Here is an 11,791-nt window from a genome sequence, read left to right on the forward strand (position 1 = left end):
CTATAATCCAACTTGACGGGTTCTGCGGGCTTCAATTGGGTAACTTACTTTTAAATAAAATCGACCCCCTGGTTTAAATGAAATCGACCCCTGGTCTTTTGACCGCCCGATTCTGCCACCCACCCATTTTAATGAAATCGACCACGATTTCTTTTACCTTTAATAGTAGATTAGTACGACGGTGCGCACAGACACGCCGACGTACTCTTCACTAGGAAAGTGTGGCTGCTGAAGATTCCGCGTTCCACTCCTTTCAGAACTGATCTGTGGCTTGTCACGGAATAACTTGACCACGATTGTCTTAGTCAGCGTCTTCATCACTGTCACCAACTAGGCTCTGCGGATATAAGTCTTACCTCGGACAACATGTGACGACCACGGCATCGCTTCAGACGAAAGAATGGCAATAGCATGGCTACAAGCATCCATGTGGCACTGCGGAGTTTCTTCTATAATTAGGGAACCCCCCTCTCACGGCAATGGTTACTGGCTGCTTGTTTGCAAGAAGTGGCAATTCTTCTGTCATGCAATACTCGGCCCTTCTGCTCTATAAACTACCAGAAGGTAGTAGCTTTCCCTTTTTGGCGTTATCGTTCTTACCTCTTTCTCGATTGGGCGTTGGCTCTTCCTGTGCCTGGCGTTCAGCCGCTCCCTCACGTGCATGAGCGGGGTTTTCCTAGGAAAGAGGCTCGTATCGAAGCCTTCCAAGACGCCTCTCACACATTATGGCTGCCACGCTGTGCCCTGGGGTCGACTAGGCGAGTATACTCATTGGTTGGGATACCATGTAATAGTGAAACCTCCTGGAGTGCGCATTGACATACCTTCTAGAGTGCGCATTGACATGAAATGTGGAATCTTTTGGGCATGTACGAAGTACTTAAGGCCCCAATCCTTAATCTCCTAATGAGTTTGGTTAAGCCAGTGGCAGTACTTCTATTAAAATACCCTATTATCTTCGTCATGGAGGCTCAAGAAGGCCCCAACGTCTTATTACCCCTACAACGAAGCTTATTTTCCTGGTTAAAGCCTGTTACTTTCGAGCTAGCTCAATCTCCATTGCTGTATGCCAAGCTTCCTACTGTCGAATGGTGGAAGGAGATAGAGTTTCCAGTTTAAACACTAGTTGTATAAAGGTGTTTTGCTATCACCTAGTGTTTTCCCTCCACTATTTTACAAACAACTTCATTCTTTTGTTGTTTGGGTTGATTTCACATCTCCGTACTTTCATTACTGCTGCATCAGATATTTGCACCTACATTCGTTACTAGTTCATGTTATTCCGAGGTCTTCATCGTATCAGTATATTTAACAACTCACGATAATACAACGATCGAAAAAGCGATCATGAAATCCCTCCTATACGGCTTGGCCGCCTTTTCGCTTTGGCAGACTGGTTTAGCGGTCAAAGACTCGAATGGCAACTACATTCTCAAACCTGTCACAGATCCGAGTCTTCTTAGCGTGAGAGATCCAGAGAGAACAATCACCATCTTGGAACCAATCCTTCCAAGCGAGATGGGACTTCACCGAAGGGCCGGCCATTTTCCAGTCGGGCTTCAAAATGACACTAGCATATTCTGGGGACAGGGTGGCAATGGTATGGCGTTCCTCCTTCACGCAGTAGAAAAATATCTAACACTGACATAGGCTCCAACGTGATGGTCAATTTGACGCTGGCAACCGGCGAAACCCAAATGATTCTGTCGATGGACCACTTCAAGGAAGAACTTGCAAGTGTGATCTGCGATGATGATCTAACCCTTACTTTCAAGGACGAGACGACGTACCAAGACGCCATAGACGACTGGGAGTGGGTCAACTTCGAAGAGAAGCGCACATTCATCATGATAGTCAACTACGGTGGTTGCTCTTCAGAAAGTGGTCGACAACCCTGGGTTGTGACCGCTGCCACATACGATAATGCAAACTTTCGCGTCGAGTTCACAGCCAATCAAACGGAATGGTATGACCTGAACAATCCATACGAGATCGAGTGGGGGACATACACTCCTCTCAGTCAATCTGCACTTGCAGCTCGCTGGAATCCTTTCGACGCTCTCAACGACCTCACATCGCCAAATTCGAGCCCCGAGTTCGATGTAAATCTCGCACACAGTATCCCAGAGACATTATGGGAGAAGACTACAGCTTCAGGTTTGGATCTTACCATTGGCTGCGATGCATGCGGAACTACAGGAAAAATCACAATCGCTGGCAAGCTCAAGGGATCGCTTCTGAGACTGTCCATCGACGAAGCTTACGTCCAGGCGATCCCGTCAAACATAAGAGCTGATTTCAACCCCTCCTTCACTGTTGCTGGTGAGTTGGTAGGGGGCTGGAAGAAGAGCTGGGACATTCTCAAAGTTCCTCTTTCCGAATTTAGCATTCCTCTTGTCTTCAGCGTCGGTCCTGAGTTGAGGCTCAGTGCTGGGTTCGAGTTGAGCGGGGTGCAAGGTTCTGCAACAGTTAAGACTGGCATCTCGGCCAGGATTCCGGATTCTGCCACAGCCAAAGTAGATTTCCATGGCAGTGGTACCCACGTTGATGGATGGAAGCCCGATATCACGACGAAGCCCATCACCTTTGAGGCAGAGGTTCAAGGTACACTAGCAATTTATACTGCTATTGGCGTTGATATTGGCATGACGGTCTTCAGTAAGCATATGTCCCCCACGCTATCGTAGAAATAATTTACTAACTCTCGTTGTAGAGAAAATCGACTTTGGTGTTGGTCTCGAGCTGCAAGTACCGAAAGTCACAATGACGCTTGGCGCAGAGTTCAGTGAGTATCAACGGATCGTATCAAACATAGCCTGAAGCTTATATTTTAATAGACTCAGCAGGCGAGGTTTGCCCCAACCGCCCCGAGATGTTTGGAGTCAAATTTGACGCGAGCATTGGTGTTGATCTCAAGATCCAAGGATGGAATGGCGACAAGGACAGGCCATTCTTTGAGGAGGACCTCTGGAACGCTCCAGACCTCTACAAGTTTCCTCACGTCTGCATTCCATTTGAGTTCGGTACCAAGTCTCCCATTAGCTTGACCAAGTTGGTATCTGTTCCAACATCAACCAAGGTTGCATCAACTACTTCTGAGACACCAGCTCTAACGAAGGAGCCTGTTACCACTGGGGAGCCTAGCAAAGCCACCTCTACTAAGGAACCCGCTACAATTGAACCTAGCAAGCCCACGACCAGCACAAAGCTTACTTCCGAGGAGCCAAGCAAACCTACAACACTCATTCATTCTACAACTGAGGTTACCACAATTGAGCCTACTAGAAATCAAACCGCTATCACCGTCGTTGAACCAACTACCACAGGGGGATCTAGTACAGGGACTGCCAACCCTACTTCTATTGAGCGTACAACTACCGGCCATCCCCCCATTGGCACTGGACCCATAGTTCCTTCAGGAACAGGCCCCGCAGTAAATACTTATCCTCCGACCAGTGGTAAGCCAGGTGGTCCAATCCTCTCGAACTCAACTGGTATCTGGATCTCAAAGCAATCGTCCCCGACAACGACTCCAATCATTGGGTACTTCCCACAGCCACCTACGACTGTAACTGCACCTATCACCGACTACTTCCCTGAGTCAACTGCGGGCCCCTATAATCCTGGTAAGCCAGACGGTAATCAACAAGGTCCTGGCGAGGGAGATCCCAATACAGGCCCAACCACCACCACTATAACAACCTCACCAACATACCCAACGCTCGTTCCCGGCCCCGGCAAACCACCAGGAAATTACAACTCCACCATCACAACTAGCACCTTCACATCCAGCTACAATATCTCCACATCAGCTATCCATTATACCACGCCGCCAGTACCTACGACTAGCTTGCCGGTGTATGGGTATGGTTATGGGAATGGGGGACCTGAGGATCATACGAAGGGTTATAGACCCAGGGGACGCTTGGCGAGACATTTGGTTTGAAAAATTCATAGTGGTGGACTAAAGTGTCGAGATGGGATGTGATTAATTCTATTGTGTAGTTTGAGTGGGTTATAGAATTTGGGAATGTTGGGTAATAGATGGGATTATAGATACCTGTAGGATATGACATGGGGCGATCTTAGATTCGAGAGGGAAGGTCTTCTTGTAATATTATACTATACTGCAGTGTGATAATAATTCTAACGAGTTACAGTCAGACTGTTCACATTTTGAGTTCCGATAATTAGTAGAAGTTTGTGAAAAGCGCCTATCAAATGCATTGTTCTTCTCTACTGCTGTAACTATTATATAGCTACAGTAACTGCAGTCAACGATGCTCATCCTCCCCCTGTATTGCATTCTGCTATTCACAGGTGCAACTTGGAGTGGTCAATATTAGCCATGAAAGAAAAGATCATTGCTACCGGGACGATCCCAAAGAGTGCATAGTTCACCATTGCGCAGGTGGTCTCAAGATCTTGATGCTGATGACACGATGAGACGGTTATATGATGATACCAGCGAACACCACCCAATAATGACCGCATTGAGCTGGAGTTGTGCTATACGCACGAAAGAATGAAAGGTATGATTCTCTGGAAGAGCCACCAGTTGCACATTCATTTCCGCGATGAAGACGCAGAGGCATTTCGACGAGATCCTACGGTTCAGTTTCTCTAGCACAACGTTAATAGTACGAGGACATATGTGGGATTAGTCTATATATTAATAAATTGACTCTCATCTCCTTAACTTAATAACTTCATTAAATAAAGTGTCACTGTCGATGTCCCCTATTTTATGTTAGTATTGCTGAGATACTGCGTTATAAAATTCCTCATTTTTAGTGAGAAATGGCGAGATTACCGTGATGTGGGATGGGACCACCAGAAACGTCAAGCCCTCAGCCTTGACAAGACTTCCCCATGCTCATGATTTGGCTGCTATCGCATTGCAACTCGGCCTTTGTTTACATAACTGAATAACCGAATAATGTGCTTCTCTTATTCTTAGACTAGAATCTCCCTGCATTCAGCTGTGATTTCTTCCTGGTGCTCCTGTATACAGTTCTTCCAGGTTCACTAAGTGCACCTTTTGTCTAAAGGTAAAGGCCATTTTCCATGATACATCTGAGTGATAGCACTCCAATGATCGGAGCCTCGGAATGGAGCCACTGCTCCTCCAGCGATTGTGCCCTTACGGTCGTTATCAAAAATCTGGAAGAAATGGCCTGCTGCAGTGCTACCCGTGCGCATTAAGCATTCCACCTCCTGGAGCATCTGTGCGTAGTCATATTTAGTGCTCAGAACGCCTCCCTCACCAATATTTTCGTTGAGGAGGAAGTCAATGCCACCTTTAGTAAAGTACTGGTGATTGAATATTTCTCTTCCCTTGACAGGTACAACACCAGGACCAATGCCAAACTTGAACGCGAATTGCTTTTTCCCGTTACCATCCATATTATCCAAGTGTCCCAAGAAGGAGAAGTGCATAGGGAGGCCTTCTGGACTTGTAAATCCAAAAACATCAATTGGATCTTTTGACGTCCGCGTGCTGAGGGTACCATTAAGTCCAAGAGGAGCAAAGTCGAAAGCGCCTAAATGGGTTACCGGGCTTGAGAGAATCGTGGAGAGATTGTCAAGCAGCTCTAATCCGGCTTCATCACGCTTGAATCCCCCAAATTGTATAGCGTTGTTGCTGAGCCAGACCTGGAGCCTGCCAAAGGTCTGCTGACCTCCCCAAAATGCGCCTGCAGCTGTTATGGCGGTTGTTACAGCGCCCCAAACGCAATTGATTACGTTTGAAGCATCGCTAAAGTCTTTGCAAGCTTCGACCATATTCCACCACGCAATGAACTGATTAGCCGTCCAAAAACCCGACATAGCTAAGATCCACCATCTGTTTCGATCTTCAAGATGGGTGCTAACTTCGCCTATTCGAAGGTCAGCGTGATCTTGTCTAGTCAAATCAAGTATACGTACTAGTTGGTCGAACAGATAAATCCTTCGATTCCTTGAAATCAGCCCCTCGGACTTCAATTTTGCTTTGTCGAACAACCACTTCAGTTGACACCGGTGAGCTCGAGGTAGGTATCAGCTTTGCAACCTCAATGGGCGGAGGTAATTCTACCATCCGTGGAGCATTTATAGCCGTACAGTATGTACTACATTCAGCTGGACTTGGCTTGCACGGATAGCGGATCAGTCCATACATCAAGACGAAATTCCCAAGAACCGCAAAGAGGAGGAACAATGCGGTCGACTTTGCGACTCGAAGCCAGTGCAACAACTCTTTCACTTTGTGCTCTTGATTGGCAAAAGGATAGTTCGGCTTGTTATTCATTGGAAGTTCGTTCGATAAGAGACGCATGATGGATGAATTGGAGCCTGTTTGGGGCTGATGAGTGACAATGAGAATAGACAGAGCAGATGCTTCACTTACGAGTATTATATGCTACATGTGGCAGTTTGTGTCTGTCCTATAGTGCCTAAACGAGCAAAGTTTGTGAAAAGAATGCGCGCACGAATCCTGATGACCTATGCAGGCAATATCGAAAATCACCGCTAAAGCGACGAAATCAGTAATTTAGTTAACCAACAGAGTTGGGCCCCACTTGGGCCTGTTGACTTGTAGCCTGTACAAGATTTTCCCTCCACGAAATCAACAGTAAGTTATTTTCCAACTGAGGAGCTAGGCCAGATCCTAGTACGCACTGTGGAGAAACGACGGCGAGGCGAAGCAACATTTTCATGTCAGTTCCGCGCTATTATCGTAATAGTGCCGGGGGTTGGCCATTTTAGCTTAAATATTTGCAAAACGAAGCTTTGCCATTTTCTCAGTGTGCATAATAGGTGGCGCTAACTTGATCCGCATCTTGGTAGCGACATTGAAGCTTTACGCCTTCCTCGGCGGCGGCGGCGAACAGACCACCCGATCTTGCGAGGCTTCAAGCAATGTGAGGGTTCCAACGGTGATGGTGATGGATTTCCGAGGTTCCTCAGAACGAACGGTCTGTTAGCTGTTCGCCGATACCTGTTGGATATGCGCAGAACGCAGTCCAGCTGCAACTTTTTTTAGCGGGCGGGAATGGCATCCTTGCTTCCACCCGACGCACCTGCATCCGAAAATTGTAGATCGGCTACAAGGGCTGGAGTGATAACTCCACAGTTGGTGCTCAAGTATTCTGCCTATTGGCCATGTGTAGCGCAGCATTTCTCGTATCACTCGCCCTGCTCATCCCACCCCACTCAGCCTGCTCAGCCTACTCACCCCCTGGCTCACCTAGCTCACCCTCGCTCACCCCTTAGACAGCAAGGGGCCTCAATTTCGCGATATGCCTATTGACACAATTGAGACTATTATCCAGCAAGATATTCCCCGGAATATCTTGCCTCCAGCTTATGAATTCGACAAGGCAGAGGCGCTTGCCACTTTGAAAGCCTTTGGTTTTATTAAAAAACGCCACGGTGGGGCATCATATGATATACATCGGTTAGTTCACACAACAAAATTGGCTAAACCTCAAGGACGAATGGGGGACTTGGAACGAAAAGACCTTGAGGCAGATTACAAGTGTTTTCCCACGGTCCCAGCATAAGAATAGAGATGTGTGGATGATGTACCTTCCTCATGCGCAGTGTGCTATTGCTAATTTTGAAAAGAGATTTGGTGAAACAAAAGACCTGCTGTGGAACTTACTGAACAAATTAGGAGTGTGCTCTCACATGCAAGGAAAATACGCAGAGGCCGAGGCGCTGTAGCGGCAGACGCTTCAGCTCAAAGAGACTGTGCTCAGGAAGGACCACCCAATCACGCTCGGCACCATGATGAACCTCGCAACATCGCTTAGCCAGCAGGGCAAGTACGGAGAGGCCGAGACGATGCAGCGGCAAACGCTGCAGCTCCAGGTGACCGTGCTCGGGAAGGACCGCCCAGGCACGCTCATGACCATTAACAACCTCGCATAGTCGCTTCGCCAGCAGGGCAAGTACGCAGAGGCCGAGGCGATGGACCAGCAGACGCTACAGCTCCAGGAGACCGTGCTTGGGAAGGACCACCTGGCGCTGGTAGCCTACCGATGTCGGCCACTTTTGACAGGCCAATTCTACCACTCGGTACGTACCTCCCTCTGTACCTCCACGGTACATGTATCTGCAAAGCCACAACAGGCCACAGGTCTACCCCACACTCTCACAAATAAAGCTGTCTAAAAATTCCACGACGCCCAATTCGCCTTCTACTGTACCTCTGCAAAAGAGAGGCCAGAATAGAGTAGACAGAAGCTATAAACAGCTTACGCAAGGGCTTAAGGAGGCAAGAATTCACTTCAGAAATGTATTGTTAGACTAGTCATAGTTGCCCTATCGGGTTAGCCGCCGGGCGTAAATAAATTGTGTGTGTGTACCTCTGCAGGCTCATACTCGAATTTTATCAATGCTGACTTCGTCTTGCTGACCTGAAATATGCTGACGCGACCAAACTTGCTCTCAATTTGATAACCGACAACCCCATCCCCATGCTGACACAACCTTTAACCCCCTATTTCTAACGCCCCGCACCTCATTGTCATTCTCATTTATCTCGCCCTATATATCGTTGCGTCTACCGCCCCGCAATATGTTTTACGCCAATCGTATCCCAATTCATATACTGTAATTAACTTGATTAATACAGTAGCACTCGAAACCGCCTTTCCCAAACACACTCTCATATAATATTGGGCCCCACCATTACTAGTGCAAGGCTTTTCGCTTCTAGTAAAGCGCAATGCAATGATATTCCTTCGATGAACTTCCTCGTCCAGGTTCTTGTCATCGCCCATTTTGATCTCTCGCAGTCACTACGCATAAACGTAGGATCCCACAGACATCCTGAGCGATCTGTTCGTCAATATCATCAGCCTTTGTAAGCTCGTGATATCGTATAGCTGACGTGCACGAGGATGTAGTTTAGAACTCGAGCAAGGCAGTTTCCACCATACCATCTGTCGCTTATTTAACCAATGATATACGGCGTTCGCTCGAATGTGTAACTGAGTTGTACATTCGAACATAGCGTAATGGGAAATAAATGCACCCTGCTTAGTCTATGTGATTTAAGAAAGTTCGACCGTGAATGGAAAAATAAAACTAAGGTTTTAGTGCTCGAGACACTGGATTACATCACTTCCTTTAGTATTGTGTGCGGCTCATACTCTGACATTGGCAGCCCCGATCGATTGTGGGGCAGAACCAAGCCACGCCCGTCTTGGTCTCAACTTTCGAATAATCAGCCCCACCTGATGATTCCCAGTCAGCTAAACCTTAATTCTACGGTATTCCTCTTATGCGACGCTATTTATGGTACAGCCTTTCCGTGGTGATGTGGTCGGAGCGGATCGGACACTCCCTGCTAGCGCAGTTGGGTTGTTAAGCCACCTCAGACTGCAGCCTCGCGCGCCTGGCTCTTAGCGCACCGCGACATACAACAACCGCTCAGGCAATGGCCTCTTTCCCAGAAGCTCGTCGCACGGAGCCTGGCCTTGGATATACGGATTAACGTCCACTGTGGATAGAGTCCTAACTTGGAGGTCCTATACCTTGGTAAGTGCCAGGCGCTCCAGTCTCGCACAGCCCAATCTCGGCTCCAGGCTCAGCCCATCGCTATGTGACGGCACAGAAGCTGCATCGCCAGGCTGAAGGCAAAGCAAACACTCCTTACCGTACGAAGTCCATCGCGGCAGAGGTTCTCATCTACAAAGTTGCTTGCTGCTCTGATACAAGTACTTTGTTAGCCTTTAGAGTAACATCATTCCCAAAATTCTCGAGCAACCAATATGGATCCACTCAGTGTCACCGCAAGCGTTATTACTATTGTGCAGCTCACCAGCATTATCATCGGATACCTCAACGATATAAAAGACGCATCCACGGATCGTAAACAATGTGCACTCGAAATATCAAACGTCTCTAATCTTCTTGTAACCCTAATATACCGCCTCGACGAAGCGTCATCAGATGGCGGCTAGTATACAGAAGTGGAGTCTCTTGCTGCCGCCGGCGGGCCTATTGATCAGTACAGGTCTGCACTTAAACGGCTACGGTCAAAATTCACATCGACCGCTTCTAGTGGATTGAAAAAAATTGGCAGTGAGCTCACCTGGAAATTCTGCAAAGAAGAGGTTACCAACATACTAACGAGAATTGAGCGGCTGAAACCACTCACCCAAACACTATGTTGCAACTAGAGTAGGTGTCGCCTTCATCTGTACATATATCTATTCCTTTTTTTCGGCGAAAAACTAGCTATTTTTGTGCCTACTAGCTTTCGGACGACAGCCTTTCGTTAGCTAAACCCTGACTACGAAGCAGCCCTTTAGAACTGCTTCCACACTCTGACATACCGCTTAATGGTCGTGATGTCCATCTAACTATTAAACGGCATGTTTGTCTCTTTCTCTACCTCCTTATTATTAGCCTTAAACAACGCCTGCTAGCCGACGACCTCGCAGACGGCTTTATACTATGCCTCTTAAATCAACCACTTGAATGCTGTGCACATTATAGCCAAATGGGGTTTATCCTTTTCGTTAACTAGCTTAACAAACTCTCGCACTTCCTTCTAGTCGACCCTAGCTAAATGGGGGATGCACCTAACACGCCTCAACTACAGACTCGGCTCTTTAGCTTCGTCAGTCTCCTTAATCCGACGGTTCTCCTCCTCCTTAGCCTTCTTAAATGCGCGCTGCATCTCCTGCTTAGCTGCCTTGAACTAGTCTGTCCATAACGCTATTCGTAGGGTTAGGCGTAGCCTAGTCTTAACAGGTTAGACCTTAAAATACTGTTATTTGTGTCCCTACTTAAAAAATCGCTAGTAATGGATCCTGTGTTACGGCCCTCGGGGAAACTATGGACCGTGCAGGTTTCCGATATTAGAACAGAGTATCTGCTGTCGGAAACCAGACAGCGTACGACCTTGTTGGGTCGAACGACTGAGCCGAGCGCCAGAACATCAGTGGCGCCAGACCCAATCGGGCCTGGGGACTGAGCCGGGCGCACGACCCGGGAGCGTAGGAACCAAGTGGCTCCCACGCCCCGCGGTCTTAAGAGCAGGGGACGTCGCGGGATTGGTTGGCTCTGGAGACCTCTAGTCCCCAGACCTAATCACATCGCAAGACCCACGTGATGGATAACAACGATATGTTAGATATTTGTTATCCATGATATCTTCGATATCCTTTGGCACGACGCCACTATATAAGTAGATAGTTAGTTCTTAGATAGGAGCTTCGTGCTCAACTCAATATAGTATTTGTTATATACTGTAACGTGTTTTACGAAAGCCTTTGTGTCTGATCCCCTGCCTCCTCTGTTAAGTAAACCAACGCAACGAAACCTCTGTGAGTCTTATAGTTTAAGACCTAGCGTTACATCCTAGCCTACTACAGCACTCTAGGGGTTAGTTGCGGATTAACCTTTCTAGGTCGTCCTCCCTACTCTTTGCTTTTCTACTAATGAACATTCCTGTAATGCTCTCGCATCTGCTCTAACGAACAACATATATATTAGCATTCTTCCTTACCTATCTTAAATGTACATTACATTGCATTGGTTTTAGGTGACCCTAATGTAGGAATGGGTGCTACTATTAGTAGTGGGAACAGGAACTCACTCTACTATAATGCTCTAGGGTTAGGGATTAAACACTTAATCTAGGCTACATCCTGTTTACTTCTCTTACACATCGCTTTACTTAACCTATAGGGTTTCTTAGTTGCCTTTTTCTCCCTATAGGGTAACTAGGGTAGAAAATGTGCATTGATCTAACTAGGTAATATAGCATATTAGCACTTTTTACATATAATAA

The 11,791-nt window shown here is 47.2% G+C and overlaps 3 protein-coding genes across 3 annotated transcripts; 2 read left to right on the plus strand and 1 right to left on the minus strand.

The window, feature by feature from the left end:
- Positions 1-77: 77 nt before the first annotated feature.
- On the plus strand, positions 78-4,096 carry VE01_04459 (uncharacterized protein). The gene is made up of 4 exons (XM_018273933.2): positions 78-1,600; positions 1,651-2,658; positions 2,714-2,785; positions 2,838-4,096. Exons 1-4 carry the CDS (start codon positions 1,348-1,350, stop codon positions 3,944-3,946), a joined length of 2,442 nt encoding a protein of 813 aa, XP_018131294.1. The 5' UTR covers positions 78-1,347; the 3' UTR covers positions 3,947-4,096.
- Positions 4,097-4,607: 511 nt separating this feature from the next.
- VE01_04460 (uncharacterized protein) lies at positions 4,608-6,419 on the minus strand. The gene is made up of 3 exons (XM_059463618.1): positions 5,929-6,419; positions 4,814-5,879; positions 4,608-4,740 (listed from the first exon to the last, which is right to left on the minus strand). The coding sequence occupies exons 1-2, from the start codon at positions 6,314-6,316 to the stop codon at positions 5,029-5,031; spliced, it is 1,239 nt and encodes a 412-aa protein (XP_059319777.1). The 5' UTR covers positions 6,317-6,419; the 3' UTR covers positions 4,608-4,740; positions 4,814-5,028.
- A 1,351-nt stretch (positions 6,420-7,770) lies between these two features.
- VE01_04461 (uncharacterized protein) lies at positions 7,771-8,344 on the plus strand (the record flags this gene model as incomplete). Its single annotated transcript, XM_018273935.2, has 2 exons — positions 7,771-7,854; positions 7,915-8,344. 2 exons carry the CDS (start codon positions 7,771-7,773, stop codon positions 8,155-8,157), a joined length of 327 nt encoding a protein of 108 aa, XP_018131377.1. The 3' UTR covers positions 8,158-8,344.
- Positions 8,345-11,791: the final 3,447 nt, after the last annotated feature.

The sequence above is a fragment of the Pseudogymnoascus verrucosus genome (assembly GCF_001662655.1).
Source record: "Pseudogymnoascus verrucosus strain UAMH 10579 unplaced genomic scaffold scaffold_16, whole genome shotgun sequence".
Classification (NCBI taxonomy): Eukaryota; Fungi; Ascomycota; class Leotiomycetes; order Thelebolales; family Thelebolaceae; genus Pseudogymnoascus; species Pseudogymnoascus verrucosus.

Bases quoted from the DNA above. Each gene is read 5' to 3' on its own strand.
- VE01_04460 (XM_059463618.1), bottom strand. From the start codon at position 6,316: ATGCGTCTCTTATCGAACGAACTTCCAATGAATAACAAGCCGAACTAT. The intron at 5,880-5,928 runs GTACGTATACTT...ACCTTCGAATAG, and splicing joins TTTATCTGTTCGACCAACTA to GCGAAGTTAGCACCCATCTT.
- VE01_04459 (XM_018273933.2), top strand. From the start codon at position 1,348: ATGAAATCCCTCCTATACGGCTTGGCCGCCTTTTCGCTTTGGCAGACT. The intron at 1,601-1,650 runs GTATGGCGTTCC...ACACTGACATAG, and splicing joins CTGGGGACAGGGTGGCAATG to GCTCCAACGTGATGGTCAAT. The intron at 2,786-2,837 runs GTGAGTATCAAC...ATATTTTAATAG, and splicing joins GACGCTTGGCGCAGAGTTCA to ACTCAGCAGGCGAGGTTTGC.